At 45.7% G+C, this 23,260-nt stretch overlaps 1 protein-coding gene across 2 annotated transcripts; it reads right to left on the reverse strand.

Annotated features, from left to right (window-relative positions):
- Positions 1-743: 743 nt before the first annotated feature.
- Positions 744-22,614, reverse strand: LOC125352776 (tripartite motif-containing protein 26-like). Of its 2 annotated transcripts, XM_048348138.1 has the most exons (8): positions 22,547-22,614; positions 9,368-9,860; positions 7,651-7,746; positions 7,198-7,428; positions 5,768-5,790; positions 4,991-5,106; positions 2,754-2,786; positions 744-1,748 (listed from the first exon to the last, which is right to left on the reverse strand). In XM_048348138.1, exons 2-8 carry the CDS (start codon positions 9,806-9,808, stop codon positions 1,060-1,062), a joined length of 1,629 nt encoding a protein of 542 aa, XP_048204095.1. In that variant the 5' UTR covers positions 9,809-9,860; positions 22,547-22,614; the 3' UTR covers positions 744-1,059. The 2 variants fall into 2 exon arrangements, with proteins under 2 accessions (XP_048204095.1, XP_048204096.1); XM_048348139.1 differs by lacking the exon at positions 7,198-7,428.
- Between the last annotated feature and the right edge of the window lie 646 nt (positions 22,615-23,260).

The raw sequence follows: 23,260 nt of genomic DNA on the forward strand, positions 1-23,260 counted from the left end.
ATTGTGAACCAAATAAACATTCATTCTTTATAATTACCTGTTGTTGAATATTTTGTTAACAAGAAATAGCCTGTAACAGTCTTGAAGACAAGAATGCTAGCTTGCACTGATGTGTACGATGTTTATATCTGGCCATCCTGACCTCCTCTCAAGTTCTGGGGCCTCCTCCACTCCTGCAGCTCCCATGCTGACTCCTACCCAGGCTGTGTTGCAAATGCAGGCATTATAAACAGGTACAAAGAGCAATCTTCTTGCTTTGGATCCTATTATTTTCCAGTATTGTTTAACAGATTTTCCATCTGCTAATATTAGCCAGACTTGTTTTCTACTGGTAGCTAAGACTAGTAAGGAAACTAAATATGTAATTCTGCATCTCAAAACCCAGCTGCCTTGGACTTATTCCTGGACTGATTTCCAAAAACTCAAGGAATTCTGACCTTCACATGGTGGCCTCCCCACTTCTTACTGTAAAAGTTAGAACAACATGGAATAAATTTGTCAACTTCTACATATATATATATATATATATATAATCTGAGAATGTAGATATGTGCTATTTGCTCATGCATGATTTGAACTACAATATTACTGTTTTTGGGGTGCTCAGAGGGATGGTAGAAACAATTAAGAGAGAGGAAAGGGACTCTAAGAATTCAAACATTGTGATCGGTGGCAGAGATGACAATCCTTGACACAGGCGTCCCTTGCATATATTTGGCTCAGTGTACACACATTAGTGGCCCAGATAAGGACAAAGAAAGCAATAGAAAAAACGATTAACAGCAGCACACATTTTAATAAATACTTCAAAGACATTACAACTCTTGCACCATAGATAAAACACATCAAGTATTAACAACACTTCCAGTTTGGAGACAATGCAGAAATGGCATGAGACTCCTGCCATCCTGCTCCAATCTAGCTAAAGGGATTCAGAAACTGGCAGGGCAGGGTAGCCAGTTAATGAATGGGTTTGGGGCTAATGTAGGGGGATAAGGGATAAATGAAAAAGAAAAAGAAAAAAAAAGGACCCAAAGACAGTGTTCATGAGGTCTCCTCTCAGGGTCTCAGGGTAAGTCTGGATCTCGTGCAATTAAGCCACAGGAAAGGGAAAATCCTCCCAGTGAAGGAAGATGAGAATTCGTAGATAAACTCCTGAGTTCTCGCGTTGGTAAAGGTCACCTTCCCTCCATCATAATCCAGGGCAATGCCAATCTGCCTTGGACAGTAGGACAGGATCTGGAAGGGTTCAGTGCTGGTACAAATACAGACTCCTGCTGACGACAGCTGCAGAGTCCAGAATCCCTCCTCAGGAGTGAAGCTGAGAGACCCTCTTCTCACCACTGACTCTCTGGCCACCCCCACCAAACAGAATTTAGGCCATATTCCAGTCTCCTGAGACCATTCTTCCTCCAACTCTTCACTCTCATTTCTATACACAGGAGACGCATAGCCATCAGCAATACCTAGGAACCCACCAAGACAGCTACTGCCAAACATACCTCTGGCTCCAGCCCTGAACTTCATTGCTTCCTCCTCCTCTTCTCCCCACCAGATCCTGTCCACTTTCACTTCCCAATACACTTTCCCCCATGTGAAGCCCTTACTGCCCAGCACACCAGGCTCAGGGTCAAACCGCTGACCGCGTTGGTATTTGTTTATCCACAAGCCAGTGAATATCATACTCTTCCCATTGGGATACACTAGGAGGTAGCCGTTGGCTGTCTGAGAATTCAGGACGATCTTCACTGCGGGGACAAAGGAATAAAGGTGTGACATCATGAAAGCTATCAAGTGGGACTTTTCTCATAGGCTCTGGAGCCCTTCTGACAGCGGCCTCTTTTGAAGACCAGGTTAGAGAATATCTTAGATTTTGTGCTCACATTATCCTTAATTCCCATATCCAGACCATGGAAAGACAGTATGAAAAGACCTGTGGGGGTATGGTGGTACACACCTGAAATCGCAGTACTCAGAAGGCAAAGATAGGAGGGGCTGGGAATATGGCCTAGTAGCAAGAGTGCTTGCCTCATATACATGAAGCCCTGGGTTTGATTCCTAAGCACCACATATATAGAAAACTCCCAGAAGTGGCACTGTGGCTCAAGTGACAGAGAGCTAGCCTTGAGCAAAAAGAAGCCAAGGACAGTGCTCAGTCCCTGAGTCCAAGGCCCAGGACTGGCCAAAAAAAAAAAAAAAAAAAAAAAAAGGCTAAGATAGGAGAATGTCAAGTTTGAGGATAACCTGGGTTACACAATGAGTTCCATGTCAGTCTGGTACACATGCAGACACACACATACACATGAGAGAGGGTGAGGGGAGGGTATGTTAATACATACCTGTAATTCCAGCTACTCAGGAGACAGACTCAGAGGACAGTGAGTTCCAGGCCAGCCCAGAAAAGGTTAGTGAGACCTTATGTCAAGAGCAAAATCTTATTTTGCCTGGGGCATGGCTCAAGTGGTACAGTGCTTGTTAAGTATATGTGAGGTGCTGGATGGGTCAATCCTCAATACCTTTTGTTCTTGTGGCTCAAGTAGTAGAATGCTTTCGTAGCATGTGGGAGATTCTGGGTTCAATCTTTAGTCACACAGATACACAGACACACACACAGAGGCACTACCAAGACCTTCCTATTCTAAGAAATGATTTATTAGTAAAAGAGTTTCTCAGGGAGAGTGTGATTCTGTGCAGGACAGCTCACTTTGTTTGAGGCAAAAAAAAAATGTCTACTACCCCCACCAGATACTCACTTGTTTTATATTCCAGATCCCTCATCAACTTTCCTGAAATGAAGGAAGAAGATTACATCAAACCAATTCTGACAGCACATCTTCCTAGGTCAGATTCTCTTATTCTTTGTTGGCTTGTAAACTCTATAAACAGTGACAAATATGAAAACTCATGTGAAGTAGAGAGAGCAATGGTGGTGTTCCCATGTCAGCACCTGCTTAGACTGCTTCATGAAAGAGTACACTGGGCCAAACTGTGTTATTTTTGCACTTGCTGGGCAAGTATTCTACCACTTGAGCTATGCTCAGCTTGTGCTTAAGTTTGGTTTTCCAGATAGGGCCTTGGCTAAGCTTTTTTCAGGCAAACAATGAACCTCTTACTCCCCTCCTCTCCCAAATAGCTGGGGCTACCAAGTGTCTGAAGGGAAACCTGGCTTGTTTTTTTTTTGTTTTTGTTTTTGGCTAGTCCTGGGCCTTGGACTCAGGGCTTGAGCACCTTCCCTGGCTTCTTCCCGCTCAAGGCTAGCACTCTGCCACCTGAGCCACAGCGCCCCTTCTGGCCGTTTTCCATATATGTGGTGCTGGGGAATAGAACCCAAGGCCTCATGTGTAGGAGGCAAGCACTCTTGCCACTAGGCCATATTCCCAGCCCCGCCTGGCTTGTTTTTGAGACAGAGTCTTGCTAATTTTTGCCTGAGCTGGCCTTGAATCATGATCCTCACGTTTCCACTTCCTGAATAGTTGGGATTATAACACTTGTTTAGCATGATGAGGCCCAGGGTGGTTCCATTCCCAGAACCACAAAGAATAAAAACAGGGCTGGAGCCATGGCTCAAGTGGTAGAATGCTTGCCTAACAAGTGGGATTACAGGTGTGCACTGCTATAACTAGTCCCATAGTCTCTTCTTTCATGAATCCTAAAGTCCTAGACCTAAATCATGCTATTTTTCTCTACTCCTAACAGTAATTCTAAGATTTTTCCTAAAGTATTTCTAAATTATTATTATTTATTTATTTTGCTAGTCTTGGGGCCCAGGGCCTAGGCACTATCCCTGAGCTTCTTTTGGTCAAGGCTAGCACTCTATCACTTGAGCTACAGTGCCACTTCCAGCTTTTTCTGTTTATGTGGTACTGAGGGCTTCATGCATGCTAGGCAAGCACTCGACCACTAAGCCACATTCCCAGCCCTAATTTTTTTTTTTTTTTGCCAGTCCTGGGCCTTGGACTCAGGGCCTGAGCACTGTCCCTGGCTTCTTCCCGCTCAAGGCTAGCACTCTGCCGCTTGAGCCACAGCACCGCTTCTGGCTGTTTTCTGTATATGTGGTGCTGGGGAATCGAACCTAGGGCCTCGTGTATCCGAGGCAGGCACTCTTGCCACTAGGCCATATCCCCAGCCCCTAAATTTTTTAATTGTAGGAAAAGACAGTACATAAAATCTACCATCTTTACCATCTTATGTTCAGCAGTCTTAAATATACTCACATTTTGTCATGCAACCAATTTCTAGAACTTTTCCATCTTGTGAAACTTAAACTCTATACCCAATTAAATAGCTTCTCACTTTCCTCTTCCTCCAGGCTCCTGGAAGTCAACATTCTACTCTGTTTCTGTAAGTTTGACAGTGGGCTTATACATTATGTTCCTTTTTATGAATGCCCCTTTTCACTTAACAAAATGTCCTCAAAGTTCCTCCACATTGTTACATGTTTGAGTTTCCCTCCTTTTTAAAGTTTACTAATATGAATTGTGTATGAATCTTTTTTTCTTTTTCATGGTACTGGGGTTTAATCTCAGGGCTTCTGAAGTGTTCTACCATTCAAGACACACCTCAAGCACAATGAATGTGTGTGTGTGTGAGAATGCCTATACTGGACTTGAAATCAGGGCCTTGCACTCTTGCTTCGCTTTTTCAGTCAAGGCTGGCACTCTACCACTTGAATTACACCTCATGGACTTTTCTACCTACTGGCTTCAAACCTCAATCCTGGCTTCCTGAGTAGCTGGAATTACAGGCATAAGCCACCTGGCACCAGGCCTGTATCATTTTTTTAACCAACTCTGGGACTGTACATTTGTCTAGGTAGTATTTTTAGCCTGTTCTGTGGAAAGATTCCCTCCCCAATTAATGTGCCTGGTTTGAGTGACCTGCCCAAGAGCAAGGGATTCTGATAAGCCAAGGTTAGAGAGCCAAAACCCACAGAGCAAGAAAGAAGTTTCTCAGCTCCAAACCCCTTCCTTCACCCAGTGCTTTACTATACCATGGAATCCTCTCAGTCCTTTCTCTAGAGAAAGAAACTTATCAGAGAATTCTTCTGCCCGCTTTTTGACTGCAGGGCTGATAGGCTTTTCAATCCAGAACTTCTTCCGGGGATACCTAAAGAAAGGAAATCCACAGTGGGAGCCAGTTAAAGGAAGAATGGTGACATTCCACTGTCACCACTCCCCCCCCCATTCCCAAGCCCACAGTGGTTTTAAGAGTGCAAACAATTGCCGGTGGCTCACGGCTGTAATCCTAACTATTCAGGAGGCTGAGCTCTAAGGATTGTGGGTCAAAGCCAGCCCAAGCAAGAAACTCCATGAGACTCTTATCTTCAATGAACCATCAGAAAACTGGAAGTGGTGCTGTGGCTCAAGTGGTAGAGTGCTAGCCTTGAGCTGAAGAGCTGATGGACAGCGCCCAGGCGTAGAGTTCAAGCCCCTCAACCAAAGAAAAGAGTGGAAACAGTGCTTCATTCCAACACCAGCCAAAGGGTAGCTAGAAAGTTCTGAAGAAGGAGCTATGACCAAGGATCCCCTACCCATCAACATATCCTGTAGGAATCACAGTATACTATGAAAGAGCCATTTCTGCCTTGAAGGCGCTTCAAAACCTACAAGCAAATAAGGAAAAAATTTAATAAAGGCAAAAACTCTTTACTAGAAGGAAAGTGTACTTGAGCTCTCTACTAGAAGAGCTCTTCCCTCGAAAGAGGGAAAGGAAAAGAAGGGATACACTGTGAGTGGTATAAGCAAATAAGCAATGAGGAACCACTTACCTGCTCATTATATCACCTGGGTCCTGGGAAGGAAGAGAGATTACAAAGTCACAAGTCATGAACACAACCTTCTCAGGAGCCATTAGCATCCCCCGTGTGGTTTCCCCACAGAACTGTGCAAAGAATGATTCTCATGGCTGGAGCCTGTTCAGCTCTCTACAGCATCACTACAGCGATGGTTTACAGAAACATATGCTTTTCCCCATTTCCTTCATTTGAACTATATTGGATGGTCCCATCTTTTCTGGCTTACTGCTCCTTTAACTTGTTCTCTTAAACCCACCCCTCCAGAAAGTCTCTTCACTATGACACTTTCCTGTTTCCCTTCCTATTCCTGTTTTTTTTTTTTTTTTTTTTTTTGTTTTGTTTTGTTTTTTGGCCAGTCCTGGGCCTTGGACTCAGGGCCTGAGCACTGTCCCTGGCTTTTTCCCGCTCAAGGCTAGCACTCTGCCACTTGAGCCACAGCGCCACTTCTGGCCGTTTTCTGTATATGTGGTGCTGGGGAATCGAACCCAGGGCCTCATGTATACGAGGCAAGCTCTCTTGCCACTAGGCCATATCCCCAGCCCCCTATTCCTGTTTTTGCCAGCATCTACACCACCTGTCTGGACATGCCAGACTTTATAATTGCATGCGTTTACCTTTTCTTTTCTTTTTCTTTTTTGTGCTGGTCTTGGGCTTGATCTTGAGGCCTGGGCATTGTCCCTAAGCTGCTTTTGATCAAGGTTAACACTCTACCACTTGAGCCATAGCACCACTTCCACTTTTTTCTGAGTAGTCTGTTGGAGATATCAGTATTCTGACCTACCTTTCCTGCCTTGGCTGGCTTTGAACCTCGATCTTTAGATCTTAGCCTTCTGAGTAGTTCGGATTATAGGCAGCTAGCTACCAGTGCTCAGTTCATTTATCTATTTCTCACCCATGAGCCCCACTCAGTGGGGAGCTCCACCTTTCTGAGAATCCAACTCTTTATATTCTTCAAGACTTACATGGAAAAACTCTTTTCTGAAGACCTGCAGGACTAAGCTTTAGCACTGGCCAGCACAGCTGTGGCCACCAGTCTGGCTGGGTGCTGTAATCATAAATGTGCAACCTTACTACTGCAGTGTATGGTCTGTGCCTGGTGTATTCCTGTCTTGATTTGGACATGAAATGTTGCCCACAGCTTCATGTACTGGGGTTTGGCTCAGGGCTGATGGGCTTTGGGGAATTGAGTGGATCCCGAGTGCTCTGACCTAATCAATGGGTAATGGATTCACAAAATGATGGTAATATTTGGAGGTGGTAACGAATAGGATTACTATACTGGAGAACACAATAAATGAAAATAAACATCCCCTTTCTTGACTGCTGGTCCAAGTCCCTTGCTAATGAAGAGGCTGTACTCCAACTTGAGTAAAAGGATGGACACAATTGAACTGCTTACTAACCTGCAAAAGTTCAAGTGCTGGCTGCCGGACTTTCTTCTCTAACTCAGAAATGAGGGTCCCAAGCCGGACCACCTCCTCAGAGCCTTTAGTGATATGGCTGTTCCTCCCGTCTATGAGTTCCTGCTCCAGCCCCACCAGCAAGTCCAACAGGTACTGCTCCCTTTCTCTCAAGAATTGATGGCCCTGTTCAAATACTGACACAATGTCTTGCCTGTGGTTCTGGAATTTGGTCTACAGCAAATGCAGGAAGAGAAGGATGATTGCTTCTGAGAGGACAGGAAACACTAGAACATTTGTGAGATCTGGGGAGGAGTCCAGAACAGGAATCCCTTCAGTTCACCTCCCCCAAAACACACTGCCTACCATCCCAAAGCAGTCCCCCTCCAACACACACACACACACACACACACACACACCCTTCTCATATACACGTCCAGTCAAGATTTCTCTCACCAACAGAGCTTGAATCTCATCTTCTCCTGTAGACTGAAAATTCTGAATTCTATCCCTGTCTCCCTTCAGAATCTTCAGATGGTTTAGAATTTTCCCCTATGGAAATAAACACAAATAATCTCAAGAATAAGATGAAAATGTGTGCAATAAAAAGGAGGTATAAAGCAATTCCACAATATAGAATAAAATAAAAAAGCAATTCCAATAAAATTGTATCTCATTACTATAAAAATAGGCAGTGGAAACTGGTGCCTGTGGCGAATGCCTGTCATCTCGGCTTCCTGAGAGGCTGAGATTCAGTAGATGAAAGTTCCAGACTAGCCTGGAAGATAAGTCTACAAGACTCCATCTCCATGCAAACAGGCTGGGTGTAGTGGCATGTTCTTGTCATCCCTGCTGAGGCTGGAAGCCTGAAACAGGGAGATGAAGATCTAGGAGGTATGGCTTAGTGGCGGAGTGCCTGGTCCAGCAAGCACAGGGCTCTGAGTAAAGACCCCAATATATAAATAAATAAACAAAGGAAGCAAGTGAACAGATTTCACTCGTGTTAGTGGAGAAAAACACAGTGAGTTTTATGTTGGCTTAGAGTAGTTTCTTTAAAATGAAATAGTAATCTGTTATATGGGATTGGGGGTGTAGCTCATGTGGTAGTGAGCTTGCCTAGCTTACATAGGTATACTGCGTTCAATTGGTAGCACCACAAGAGACAATCTGTTATTACAACTCCTAAGACTTATGGTGTAGGTTCTAGATATATTTACACTGCTCTTTCCCACACATCAAGTGTGGTATGGTATAGGGATCTGTCTTCTAGTATGTATCCTAGGAGCAGAATTAAGATATCCCACTTCCTTGCAGCTTCTTTCATAAGACATGGAATCAACAACTAAAAAATTGTGCCATATACATATAATGGAGGTTAGCTAGCCTTGAAAAAAAAGATCCTGCCATTTGTAACAGTATGTATGGGCTTGGAAGACATTACGCATATGGCAATAAGCCAGGTATAGTAAGGAGCATATCATGTGGTCTCATTGAATCTAAAATAGTCAAACTCATCTAAGCAAAGAGCAGCATGGCAATTGCTAGGGGTTGGGGGGAGATGGGGATGCAGTCCAAGTTTTAGTTATGAGAGATAACTTATTTCTGGAGCTCTATAGTATAGTATAAGGTAGTCTATCGCTAACCATGCTCTATTGTCTCCTTAAAATTTGCCAAAGGAGCCAAGCACAGTGCACGTTTATAATCGTAGAAATCAGGAGACTGAAGCTGGAGCATCATAGGGTTGAGGCCAGCCTGGGCTACATAGTGGGACCATAAATTAAAAAATGAAATTGTGGCAGCAAGAGCGATAGAGGAATGAGATTGATTGGACTATATTGTAAGCAGGCATGGAAAAGAAACTATAAAATCCCCTGCCCTATGTAAAATGAACATAAGCAAATAAAAATATGAACAAAAATTGCAAAAAGGGCATGTCTTCCAAATGTTCTTTTCAAACACGTACACAAAAGCAGCAACAAGGAAGATGAAGTAGATGGAGGGAATTCCTGGATCTGTGAATGCCCTTGATGGCGATACTGTTGTCTCAGGTGTACACTTGCTGACTTGTGGGTCCAGCTTTCACACATCAATCATGCCTCAGTACAGAGATTTCAAGAGTAGACATTATCCTAAAGCAGTACAAGAGCAGGGCTGAGGTTCAGGCGATGCTTACCCGACAGGACTGGGCAGCCTTCTCCAGGAGGACCGCAGCGTGGTGCCTGTGCTCCCGCGACTCCCGGCACATCACACACAGGATCTGCTGGTCGTCCTTGCAGTAGTAATGCAGCTTTTCCAGATGCCGCCTGCACAGGTTCTCTGCTCGTTGCTCAGGTGGTCTTTCTTCGCGGGGTTGTCTTTCCTCTTCTACCTTCATCCTCCAGATGTTCTCCACCAGGCTGGCCATCTGCCACACATGGCGGATGTTCTCTTTCTTAAAAACTGTCTTGCAGAGAGAACAATACAATGGCTGTCTGGAAGACTCACAGACCTTAATGATGCAGTGGTAACAGAACACATGGCCGCAGTCAATGGTCACTGGTTCTCTCAAGTAATCAAGGCAGATGGAGCACAGCACTTCATCCTCCAGGTTCCTCAGAGGGGAGGCAGCGGCCATGATCACTAAGCTCAAAACAGACACAGTGTCCTCCAAAGCCAGGAATCACTTCCTGAGAGGACATGAAAAGGAATTATGAGTTTAATAAGCATCAAAATGGAACCACGAGAAAATACTTTGGATGTAAAATTATGCCCAACCTTTTTTTTTTTCTCCTTTAAAATCCAAAATTCCTTCTAGAACAGTAGTCAGGACAGGTTTCAGCCTGCAGAAAGAGATAGGTGTTAATATCAAGCTACTTGCTCCTGTTGTAAGCTTTTCAAAGGTACTCACAGATTTAACTAAGTGGAAGTATTCCAGAAGATTATGGGGAAATAAATTCCCAATAAATCTAAAGAATTTCTGTCTAGCTCTTAGATAAGTTTAGTTAAAAATAATTCAAGCTAGGAGCTAGTGACTCATGCTTGTAATCCTAGCTCCTTAGGTCTGAGGATCATGGTTCTTATTTTGTTGTTGTTTTTTTTTTTTTTTTGCCAGTCTTGGGGCTGGAACTTAGGGCCTGAGCACTGTCCCTGAGCTTCTTTTTGCTCAAGGCTAGCACTCTGCCACTTGAGCCACAGCGCCACTTCCAGCTTTTTCTATATATGTGATGCTGAGGAATCGAACCCAGGGCTTCATGTATATGAGGCGAGCACTTTACCACTAGACCATATTCCCAGTCCAGGATCATAGTTCAAAGCCAACCTGGGCAAGAAAGTCTGTGAGATTTTTATCTCTAATAAACTACTCAGAAAAAGCTGGAAGTGGAGCTGTGACTCAGTGGTAGAACACTAGCCTCGAGCAAAATGAAGCTCAGAGACAATGCCAAGTCCCTGAATCCAAGCCCCAAGGACTGGCACAGAATTTTAAAGATCCAATAGCAGAGGATAAAAATCATATAATTTAGGGCTACATTTTAAACTCACCTGAGAATATCAGCCTTAAACTACTATAAACAGCCAAGTTCAATCATAGGTCTGTTATTTAATCATAGGCCAGTGATTTACACTTTGTCTAGAAGATCTCATCGCTATGATTTAAACTACTTTTTTCAAACATGTTTTTGAAACAAGACATGCATTCATTTCTAATCTAATAAGTGTGGGTGCACATATACATATACACACATATTAGCGAACATTTCACCAACTACTGTATGGTTTATTTACTTGTGGCAGTACTGGAAATTGAATTTGCTAGGTTAGTGCTCTACTACTTGCTTCATCTCTAGTCTACCTTTTCACTGGCTTGTTTTGGAAATGGAGTTTTGTGTGCTTTTCTGCCCAGGCTGCTGAAACCTTGATTTACGAGGTCTCTAGAATAGCTAGGATTACAAGGCATGGCCACAGGAACTCAGCTGTTAATTTGTATATTTGTAATATGTTCCATTTTTTTAAACCAGTTGTGGGGCTTGAATTCAGGGCCTCAGCACAATCCATGAGCTGCTTTTGCTCAAGGCTAGCACTCTACCACTTGAGCCACACCACCACTTCTGGATTTTTCTGTATATGTGGTATTGAGGAATTGAACCCAGGGCTTCATTCATGTTAGGCAAGCACTCTACCACTAAGTCACCTTCCCAGCCCTTTTCTAACTTTTTTGTTACAGCCTGTTCTAACTTTTTTGTTACAGCCTATTTTTAAACATGGTATAACACAAAATCGATAGGAGGATATAAGGGACACGTGCCTTGAAAAACACTAGTGTATGTCACGACAACTTTATTATTAATACTTTATCTACAGAGGAAGCTACAAAGACCAACTGGATCACTATGTGCATGTACTACTAGCATCTTATATCCAAGTCCGTTCTTCCTCTTCCTGAGGAATGGTTACTAAAACCCATGCCCAAGGCAAAAAACCTGCAAGTGATTTTAGAGAATTATTCTTGCCTCCTACCACTTCCTATATCTGTTCACTGAATTAAATAATAAAGTATCTGAAATAAAAATTTCATGGTCTGGCTTCAAAAGCAGACTGGAGATGAGAAAGAAAAATATGTCAGCAAACTTGAAGATATGTAATAGAAATAATCTAATCTAAATAAGAGAAAATCAATTAAAAAAAAAAACCCAGACAGCAGAAACTTAGTTATCTACAGAATGGATCAAAGACAGATGAGTGGCTAAAATGGTAGAGGATTTGCCTAGCAAGCACAAGTTCCTTAGTTCAAACCTCAGTACTGTCAGTAAAAAAAAAAAAAAAAATCAGATCATTAGAAGCCTCAGGAGAAAGAAATTGGAAAAAAAATGGCTGAAAACTTCCTAAATATAGCCAAGACATTGATAAATTTTAAAGAGTTGATCATTTCAAGGAAAGTCACGCTCAGATACATCAAAATCATGCTGATATAAACCAAACACACAAAAAACCTTGCCAACAAAAAATGATATATAACATCAAGGGGGGGAAATTTTTCCAAATACTGGCAGATTTCTTATCAGAAACCCAGAAATCGGAAGAGAGTGGGGAATTATCTTGTAAAGAAGAGCTATAAATTCAGAATTCCAATCAGCAAAACTATTCTTCAAGTATGAAAATTAAAAGTATTGTCAGGCAAAGACATCTTGAAGACCTGCTGTGGAAGGACCGCTAAGGTAAGTTCTTTAGGCTGTTGAGGATGACGCTGGTGGGAAATCTGGAACCTTGGAAATTAATAAAGAGCAGAGTAGTAAAGAGATGCATATAGAATAGACTATTTTCTACCTCATAAGTTATTTAAACTATATCAGTGCTCAGGCCCTAAGTTCAAGCCCCAGGACTGGCAAAAAACCTCAACAACAAACAAAAAAGAAATAAAAACAACAACAATGGTGGGCCTAAATTCAACAATATTAATAAGTGCATTGGGACTGGAGTGTGGCTCACTGGTAGAACATAGTTAAATATACATGAGACCCTGGATTCAACTCCTAACACTGAAAATACACCATCAACATCAATTGTGAAGCATTAAAATGTACCCATTAGGAGATAGAGATTGTTATTGATTTTTTTTTGTGTGTGTGTGTGTTTTTTTTTTGCCAGTCCTGGGCCTTGGACTCAGGGCCTGAGCACTGTCCCTGGCTTCTTTTTGCTCAAGGCTAGCATTCTGCCACTTGAGCCACAGCACCACTTCTGGCCATTTTCTGTATATGTGGTGCTGGGGAATTGAACCCAGGGCTTCAAGTATAGGAGGCAAGCGCTCTTGCCACTAGGCCATATCCCCAGCCCTGTTATTGATTTTTTTAAAAAGAAAAATAATGTATATTCTACATTTGAAGAACTCCACGTTAAATATAATGAAAGCAATAAACAATGCATCTTAAAGTTGACCAGGCCAATTACAAAACTGTAATTCTTTAAAAATGTTTTGGTTTTGAAGTTTTCTTTGGTTGGTGGGATTAGTGATGCAGGCCTGTAATCCTCGCACTAGGGAAGCCGAAGCAGTAAGAGTGTGAGTTCAAGGCCAGCCTTGGTTATAGAGGAAGACCTTATCTTAAAAACAAAACCGAGCAAAGCTAGAGTAGATCTGAAGGTGTCACCGTGCGGCCACCTCTCTGGTCTGGAGAAGTGGGCTCCCTGGCCGAGGTGCTCTTTACGTGAAGCCACAGGAATATGCCCGGAGCTCTGCTGAGGCCGACCCCCGCCACCCCTATTAAAGGGGAGCCTATCAGTAATCCCCACGCCCCCGAAAGGGCGCCCAAGGGGCTGAGCGACACTAGATGAAGAACTGAGGACCACTCTGCAAAGCAAAATGCCCCATAGAACGTGCATTTCTCACGCCCATCAGCTGGAGGTACCACCCTATGCCCCTGTCTCCTCCTGGCCACCCACTGTCCACCCGGGGCCTGGCCCACGCTCACCTGCCCGCCTCCGGGGCCTCGCTGGCCGGACTCGGGGGGCAGAGCTGAGTCCCTGGCTCCGCAGGGGCCTTCTCGGCAGTTCCGGGGCTCTCCTGGACGGCCTGGCCCGGCCCCTGCCCGCCTCCGGGCCCTCCGTGCCACCGTTTGGCCTCTCCGGGGGAAACCCTGCTCCCAGGTGGGCCCAGGACTGTAGCCGTTGCCGGGGACCCGCGCGTCAGCCTCTGGGCCCCTCGTGCCCGGTGGTCTCGGGGTGGGTGGGGTGGGCTCCACGGGCTTTCGCGGCAGTCGCTGCTGGCACCGTGCCTGTGAGGCTCACGGACCCTGCCATGCGGGGCACACAGGCACCAGCAGCCCCATTTTACAGATGAGCCGAGGACAGGGCGAGAACTGGGTCAACAACAGCAGGCCAAGATGGCAGCTCCTGGGGAGCCCGTGGTTGCTAAGCAACGTTGGCTGCCCCTCCATCTCCAGCAGGCCTGGGTCCTCCCTACCCCAAGATGGGGATTTCAGCCTCTTTGCTGAGGTCTTTAAAAAAAAAAAAAATCCATCTGGTGCTTCTGCCATTCCCACCATCTATTTGCTTGAAAAATCCCAAGTGCTTTTCCTTCCTGGCAACTTTGGAGAGGTCTTAGGGTGTTGGGTGTTAAACCCCAGGCTTGGTGAAACTGCCCAAAGCCTAAATTATACCTAAAATAGGAAGGGTGGAGGGAAATGTAGTGAAGACACAGAGAAAACTAGGGGCAGCCGGTCATATTATGACTGGGTAGGTAGCTGGAAACAAGAGGGAAAAAGCAAGCAGGTGCCAGGTACCCGTGGCTCACACCTGTAATAAGCCATCCCGGGAAGAAAAGTGCCTAAGACCCTGATCTCTAACAAACTACTCCAAAAAGCTGGAATTGGGGTTGTGGCTTAAGTGGTAAAGTGCTAGCCTTGAGCAAAAGAAGTTTAGGGCCAAGCACCCAGACTGAGTTCAAGCCCCAGGACAGATATCAAAGGGAGGGAAAAAGACTATTTTTAAAAAGAACAAGTATTGCCAAGTAAATGGAGAAATTAGGATCCTTATATATTGCTGGTAGGGATATAAAATGGTACAGCCAATCATGGAAGACACTTTAGTAGTTCTTACAAAGTTAAACACAGCCAGATGCCAGTGGCTCATACCTGTAATACTAACTACACAGGAGGCTGAGATGAGGATCAAGGTTTGAAACCAGCTTAAGCAGAAAAACCCATAAGGAGAGTGCCAGCCACAAGCAAAAAAAGTGAGAACAAGAAGGCCCTGAGTTCAAGCCCTAAAACCAGCACAAAAACAAAAATCAAGAAAAGGGAAAGAGTTGGCATGGCTATCAATTGTTATTAAAATTGTGTATGCCTACTTTATATCTCTGTTTTGATGAATAGATTTTCCCAGGAGGTGAAACAAACCATGAGCCTCTAAACTGGCATAGTGCTGACAGCCCAAAGCATTACTCAAATCCAAGTAAAATGAGTAAAAGGAGGGGATAATGGGTTACTTACAGAGCAGTAGAAGAGGAGTTGACCACAGTCTGAAAGAGCTGTTAGAAATATTCTCCACAACTCCCAAAGCCACAGGCCCCCTCCTTCCACAAGCTCTTAATGCTCTGCTAGCCTATAGCAGAAAACTACCCTACATCACCACCTAGTGTTAGGTTGCAAAGTAACTGCAGACAACTCAATACAGACCCTGGAAAAATAGTTTATGAGGGTGTGTGTGTGTGTGTGTGTGTGTGTGTGTGTGTGTCCCTGTCTCTCCCAGGGCTTGAGCCCTAGGGCCTGCGTGTTATCTCTAAGCTTTTTTGCTCAAGGCTGGTCCTCTATCACTGGAGCTAGAGCTCCACTTTCAGCTTTTTGGTTGTTAATTGGAGCTAAGAATTTCATGGACTTTCCTGCTCCTGATGTCTTCTAATGGTGATCCTTAGATCTCAGCCTTCTGAGTAGCAAGACATGAACCACTGGCATTGTTCTTCTTTTTTTTTTTTTTGGCCAGTCCTGGGCCTTGGACTCAGGGCCTGAGCACTGTCCCTGGCTTCTTCCCGCTCAAGGCTAGCACTCTGCCACTTGAGCCACAGCGCCGCTTCTGGCCGTTTTCTGTATATGTGGTGCTGGGGAATCGAACCTAGGGCCTCGGGTATACAGAGGCAGGCACTCTTGCCACTAGGCTATATCCCCAGCCCCACTGGCATTGTTCTTTAACTAGAGGGTGTGCTGACACTGGATAAAAATGTATTACCAAGGGCTGGGAATATGGCCTAGTGGCAAGAGTGACTGCTTCACATACATGAAGCCCTTGGGTTCAATTCTCCAGCACCACATATCCAGAAAATGGCCAGAAGTGGTGCTGTGGCTCAAGTGGCAGAGTGCTAGCCTTGAGCAAAAAGAAGCCAGGGGCAGTGCTCAGGCCCTAAGTCCAAAGCCCCAGGACTGGCAAACAAAACAAAACAAAAACTTATTACCAAGAATATATGAAAAATATATTGAATATACATCTATAAAAAATCCATAAGGAGGGCTGGGAATATGGCCTAGTGGCAAGAGTGCTTGCCTCCTGTACATGAGGCCCTGGGTTCGATTCCTCAGCACCACATATATAGAAAATGGCCAGAAGTGGCGCTGTGGCTCAAGTGGCAGAATGCTAGCCTTGAGCAAAAAGAAGCCAGGGACAGTGCTTAGGCCCTGAGTTCAAGCCCCAGGACTGGCTAAAAACAAAAAAACAAAAACAAAAAAAATCCATAAGGAAAGTAAACATAGGACAGTAAAAAACAATATTTATAAACATAAAAGATCTTACACTGAAAGAGAAGTACAATTGGCTGGGCACGGTGGTTGTAACTGCAGCACTCAGAAGGTAAAGGAATGATGCTAGCCTGGGTTACATAGTGAGACCCTGTCTCAGAAATCAAGGAAGAGGGCTCGGGATATGGCCTAGTGGCAAGAGAGCTTGCCTCGTATACATGAGGCCCTGGGTTCAATTCCCCAGCACCACATATACAGAAAACGGCCAGAAGTGGCGCTGTGGCTCAAGTGGCAGAGTGCTAGCCTTGAGCAAAAGGAAGCCAGGGACAGTGCTCAGGCCCTGAGATCAAGGCCCAGGACTGGCCAAAAAATAAACAACAACAACAACAAAAAAGAAATCAAGGAAGAAGCAGAGCACTGGTGGCTCACACCTATAATCCTAGCTACTGGGGAGGCTGAGATCTGGAGAATCCTGGTTGGAAGCCAGCCTGGGCAGGAAAGTCTGTGAGACTCTTATCTCTAATTAACCACCTGAAAACCAGAAGTGGAGCTGTGGCTCAAGTGATAGAGTGCTAGCTTTGAGCAATTTACAATTTAATCGTCACTATGAAGTATTAAAAGGATGGAACCTTAATCAACCAAGGTGCTTTTTTTCCCCCTTTCCATTTTAGAGTACAGTTTAAAGGTGGGATCTTTGAGAAGGGATTTGAACTAGGTCAGGTCAATAGGAGCCCCATCACTGAGTCCTCATGGCTTTATAAGAAGAGAGAGAGAAGAGTAAGGGAGGCAGGCCTAAGTGTGTGCCTCCCACCTCTTGTCATATGATGTCCTGTGCTGCTTTGGGACTGTGCCAGGAAGGAGGCTACCATCAGATGTGGCCCTCAACCTTGGATCAAAACTGTGAATGTGTTAACGCAGGCAAGTAGGTAGACAGGAATGAGGAAATGTCCCTAGCTACAAGATTCCATTTCCGCCTAAAGCCCTGGACCTGCAATTAGACTAATGGCCCTATATCTTCCTGGTGGCACACTTCCTAGATCAAGGCTGAGCCTGCATCTTGAGGGACCTAATGACCAGACCAGCACATAACCTCTCATGGTGGTGCTAAGCCAGGAATCCCAGAAGCTGAAATGCTCAGATGCAGATGAAAAGTATAGGCAGATACTTCCCACGTATGCATGAGTAGATGGTGGGGGGGGTGGGTGGTCACAAGGTGAGGGTCCCAATTTCAGGCCTCCTGGTAACCTTGACCTACTGAATAACCGATAAAACCCTCAAGCCCAGACAATTTGAGGTCTGTCTGTCCTTATCTGAACTGCCCACTTTGGGTCTCAGGGTGTACTTTCACTGTGCTAAGTCACCCTTGCTATCTTCTGCATGGTTCTTTCACTGTACTGGGGCAGTGTCTTATAATTTTTTTTTCCTGGGGGCCAGCCTAGAGGCTGCCTGGGAGGACTGCCTGGCCCCCAGCCTGGGGGTGTGCCTGGGGGACTGCCTAAGGGCATACCTGGGGGCTTGCCTGGGGCTGTACCCAGGCGGGGTGCCTGGGGGTACGACCTGGGGGTGTGCCAGGGGGGATGGCCTGAGGGTGGGGGGATGGCCTGTGGGCGTGCCTGGTGGGATGGCCTGGGGGCGTGACTGGGGGGAATGGCCTGAAGGCATGCCAGGGGCGACAGTCTGGGGGCGTGCCAGGGGGACGCCTGAGGGCGTGCCTTGGGGATGGCCTGGGGGCGTGCCTGGGTGGAAAGCCTAAGGGCGTGCTTTGGGGGAAGGCCTAGGGGCGTGCCTGTGGGACAGCCTGAGGGCGTGCCTGGAGGACTGCCTGGGGACGAACCTGGGGGGTCTGCCTGAGGGTGTGCCTGGTGGACTGCCTGGGGTGTACCTGGGGGACAGCCTGGGGGGATGGCCTGGGGGCGTGTCTTGGGGGGTCTGCCTGAGGGTGTGCCTGGGGGACTGCCGGGGTGTGCCTGGGGGACAGCCTGGGGGCAAGCCTGGGGGGGACGGCCTGAGGGCGTGCCTTGGATCGTGCCTGGGGGCAAACCTGGGGGGGGACGGCCTGAGGGCGTGCCTTGGGTCGTGCCTGGGGGCGAGCCTGGGGTCCTGCCTGCCTCCCTCTGTGTTTGGGGGCTTGTGGGGCAGTGTCTTAATCATAGATGTTGCACCCTGTGAACTTAAACATCACACCCACTGGTGACCAATCAACATAAACCTCTTTTATAACCTACCCACTCTGTAGTATCTTGTTATTAGCAAGAGAAAATGAACTAAGACATTTACAAACACAAAGTGAATATATATCAAAGATATATTACCATGAGTACCAGTTAAAAAAAAAAAGAGTAAAGGGAATTTAAAAGATAACATCTATCTTTCACATCCTACTGGTCATTGTTAGCCAATAATCTTTTTGTGGTGTGTGTGTGTGTGTGTGTGTGTGTGTGTGTGTGCGCGCGCGCGCGCGCGCGGGCGCTGGGGCTTAAACTCATGAGCTTTTGTACTCAAGGCTAGCACTCTACCACTTGAGCTACAGTTCAACTTTCTGCTTTTTGGTGGTTGAGACAAGAGTCTCCTATGGACTTTCCTGCCCAGGATAGCTTTGAACCACAATCCTCAGTGTCAGATATGAGTCACTGACATCTGGTTCAAGAATCTTTATTTTTTTTGGTGTGGGGAGTGGTGTTTAGTTGTGGGGCTTGAACTCAGGACCTAAGCGCTGTCCCTGAGCTCTTTTGCTCAAGGCTAGTACTCTATCACGTTGAGACACAGCTCCACTTTAGGTTTTTGAGTGGTTAATTGGGGATAAGTGTCTCACAGGGACTTTTCTGCCTAGGTTGGCTTCTAACTTCAATCCTCAGATCTCAGCCTCCTGAGTGGCAAGGATTAAGCCACTGGTGCCTGGCTTTAAATTTTAAAAAGTTATTGTTGTTATAAAGGTGATTTACAGAGGGGTTATAGTTACATAGTCAGCTAAGGAGTACATTTCTTTTTGGACAATGTCACCTCTTTTTTTTGCACAAGAATCTGTTAAATTAGTATCAATTTCCTACAAGTCAACATCTACCTTTAAAGAGTCCTCAACCCTAGAAAAGAAAGTAAAAGCAAAGATACTAAACAATTATGTAATTCATATGACTGCCTGATAGAAAATTTTCCAGCGCAACAAGGAAAGGACATATAGTTATAACTTTATGCAATCATGCTTAATATATATATATATACACACACATACATACAGCGAGAGATTAAGTAACTACATATATTTCACAGTACACATTTTAACTTGACAATGATGAAAATCATCCTCTTAATCTACATAGCTTATGAACTCTATGAACTTTAACAACATTTCTTCCAGACTGGGTGATTTGTTCTGTTCTCTCCCTCTGTCCCTCCCTCCCTCCTTTTTTGCCAGTCCTCGGGCTTGGACTCAGGGCCTGTGCACTGCCCCAGGCTTCTATTTGCTCAAGGCTAGCCCTCTACCTCTTGAGCCACAGCGCCACTTATGGCTTTTTCTGTTTATGTGGTGCTGAAGAATTGAACCCAGGTATGCTAGGCAAGCACTTCACCACTAAGCCACATTCCCAGCCCTATATCGGTATCTTGAGTCCTGTTTACTTTGTCTTATCTTGTTGTATTTTAAATCTAACTCCCACATATCAGGGAGACCATGCACCATTTGTCTCTCTGTTCTTGGCTTATCTCCCTCAACATGATTTGTTCTAGCTCCTTCCATTTCTCTGTGAATGCTATTATTTTATCCTTTCAAATGGCTGGGTAAAATTCCATTTTATATAGGTACCACATTTTTTGGATTAGTTCATCTGTATTGGGGCATCTGGGTTGTTTCCATATCTTGGCTATTGTGAACAGTGCAGCAATGAATATGCAGGTGTCCTTATCATATCCTGGCTCATGATGCTCAGGGTAGATGCCTAGGAGTGGTATGGCTGGGTCATAGGGGAGGTCTATGTTTAATTTTTTGAGGAACCTCCAGACTGCTTTCCAGAGTGGTTGTACTAGCTTACCTTCCCACCAGCAGTGCGGTATGTTTGCAATTTTTTTCTTAGTCCTGTGAATTTTATTTGGATCTAAATTCTGACAGCTACAAAAATATCATTGAAAAACATGTTATTACTTATTCACTTACATTTATTTCCCAGCTACCTAGGAAGTAGAGATAGGAGGATCATAGTTTAAGGTGGTTCATAGCCATAATATCAGCTGTGCAGGAACCACGGAGGTTGAGGTGGCTGAATCATAGGAAAAAATACATGAGACTGATCCGAAAAATAAAGCAAAAATGGATGAGGCATGGCTTAAATGGCAGAATGCTTTCCTAGTAAGGGCAAGGCTCTAGGCCCCAAATCTCATAGGAAATAGGTCTAGGATTTGCTTTAAAATACTCATTTAAAAAAAAGAAGTAGGAATAGCAAAGAGTAAAATCTGCTGGCAAAATATTTATAATTGTTGAAGCCAAGTGGTTCACAACATTTCCTCTGCTTTAGGCTTAAAATTTTCCATAATTATTAAAAATGTGTCACGACAATATTCTATTTCACACTCTAAGTGGCTCAACACTTAAAAAGTCTTAAAATTCTCGGAGAATTAAAGTTAAAAAACAATTTGTAGGCCCGGCACCAGTGGCTCATGCCTGTAATTCCATCTACTCAGGAGGCTGAGATGTGGGGATTGCAGTTCAAAGCCAACTTCAATTAACTACCAAAAAGCTGGAAGTAGAACTGTGGTTCAAGTGGTAGAGTGCTAGCCTTGAGCAAAAAAGCTCAGGACAGTGCCCAGGCCCGGAGCACAATCCCCCACCACTGGTACACACACAAAAATAAATAAGTGATTTATAATTGTAATCTATTTTCATTAACTTTTGAAATAAAAGACATTGAATATTGAATCTGGAATATAAAACAATTTTAAGAGAGAAAGCAAGTCACATAGGAGATTGGCTCAGCCTATGCTCTCCATCTGATCAAAACCCAGCAGTTCATGCTATTACCATTCAAAATACCCTTTTCACTTTTAAAAGAGACACTTGCTATTTTTAAGCTTACAGTCAGTTCTTCGTGCAAAAGCAGTCAGTCCTTAACAGCAGAAAATTTGCTTATTAGTTTACGCCTTTGCTAGAAAGCAAAAATATAGTTTTAAAATTCAGCTTAAAGCTGGGTGAAGGTGGCTCATTCCTATAACCCTAGCTGCTCAGAAGGCCTAGTGAGATCTGAGGATAGCAGCTGAATACCAGGCCAGGCAGTAAAGTCTGTGAGACTCTTAACTCCAATTAACCACTAAAAAAGCTGGGAATGGAGTGAAAAAGTTAAGGGACAGTATGCAGACTTTGAGTTCAAGCTCACTCATAGGTAGCTGCTACGCAGGAGACTGAGAACTGGAAAATTATGGTTCCAAGAAATGCCTGTGAGGTCCATCTCAAAATAAAACAAAACAAAGCAACAGCAAAAGCTATGGCTGGAAGCACGGCTCAAGTGGTAAGGTACAAACCAGGAAACTCCTGGCATGGCTGTTACCCCAGCAACAACTCTGGAGGCTGAGTCAGGAGGATTGTGAGTTAGAGGCCAGCCTGGGCTAGATGTCAAGAGCCTGCCTCAAAACAAGCAAGCAAGCAAAGTGCTGAGAACATAAAAGACCCCACCCCGCCTGGGGGGTTGAACTCACTAGAGACACACTCTGCACCCCCTCCCTTATTTTATTTATTTATTTATTTTTACTGTTTTTCTCAGACAGAATCTTGTGTGTTTCTCAAGGGTGTGCCTCCCACCTCGTCCTCCTTACATTCCACTCTCCAGTGGCTGGGATTACAGACGGACACCACCATGCCCCAACCCAAGGTAGATTTTTCACCGATGGGAAGGAGCCGCTGAGGCTGGCGCTTGCACGGAATGGCCCAACGGGCACTTGGTTCTCACATCACCAGCTGCAGGAGCAGGTGGGTGTCGAGTCCGGGGCACACCCCCCCACCAGGGCTGTGCCCGTCCCCTCCACCAGCGCCCAGTATTCACACTTCCGCACCCCCAGCGAGGGAGGGGGTGGTCGGATCGATTTTAGGCTTCCGGACCTGACTTCCCGCACTCATATGCATGCCCTATCCCAACACGCGCCGCCCACCGCGACTCCATCCCAGCTTCTCCTCTTACCCGGACACGTGGACTGGAGGGGTCGCGAAGCCTTGGGCCGCCTCTCTCCAGCCGGGTGTCGGGGCTCCTCCGCCCCGCGACCTGGGGGTGCGGTGGGGAAGGGGGGCTCCCATGCAGACGCGCCCGGAGCTGCCCAGCGTCAAGGCCGCGCACCGACGGGACTCGCCGCGGAGGCGGAGCAGGGGCCCCCGCGCCAGTCAGGGGGGGCGCGGACTGCTCCGCGCGGCCGCCCCCCACCCGGGGGGCGCGGGGGGCGGGAACTCGCCCGGGCCCCCCAGGAAGCCGCGTCCCCGAGGGCCCGGGGAAGCCGAGCTCTCGCCGGCGGGTGCGGGCTCTGCAGTTTTGCATATTTAGCGCCGAGGAGCAGAGACAGCACCGCTAAGCTGGGTCCCCACGCTAAGGAAGCCTCAGTTTTCTCTTCTGTCTAATGGGGACACGGCCGGTTTATGTAAGGGTATTTTACGTACAGGCACCTCTGCAATAGTAGTTTCCCTTTTCTTTTTGCAAAATAACCCCTAAGAGCATTTGCTTGCTCATATCCGTCCTGTCTGGCGCTGGGAGCAAACCCAGACCGCGCTGGGCGCGGGGAATCATATTTACTGCTGAGCACCTGGCGACGCCAGCTGACCCTGATCCAGTGCTCGGGAATCCGGAAGTGGGGGGGACCTCAGCAGGCCGAGAGGGGACTCTGGCTACCCCAGTCCGATACAAGGG

The sequence above is a fragment of the Perognathus longimembris genome, chromosome 6 (assembly GCF_023159225.1).
Source record: "Perognathus longimembris pacificus isolate PPM17 chromosome 6, ASM2315922v1, whole genome shotgun sequence".
NCBI classification, from domain to species: domain Eukaryota; kingdom Metazoa; phylum Chordata; class Mammalia; order Rodentia; family Heteromyidae; genus Perognathus; species Perognathus longimembris.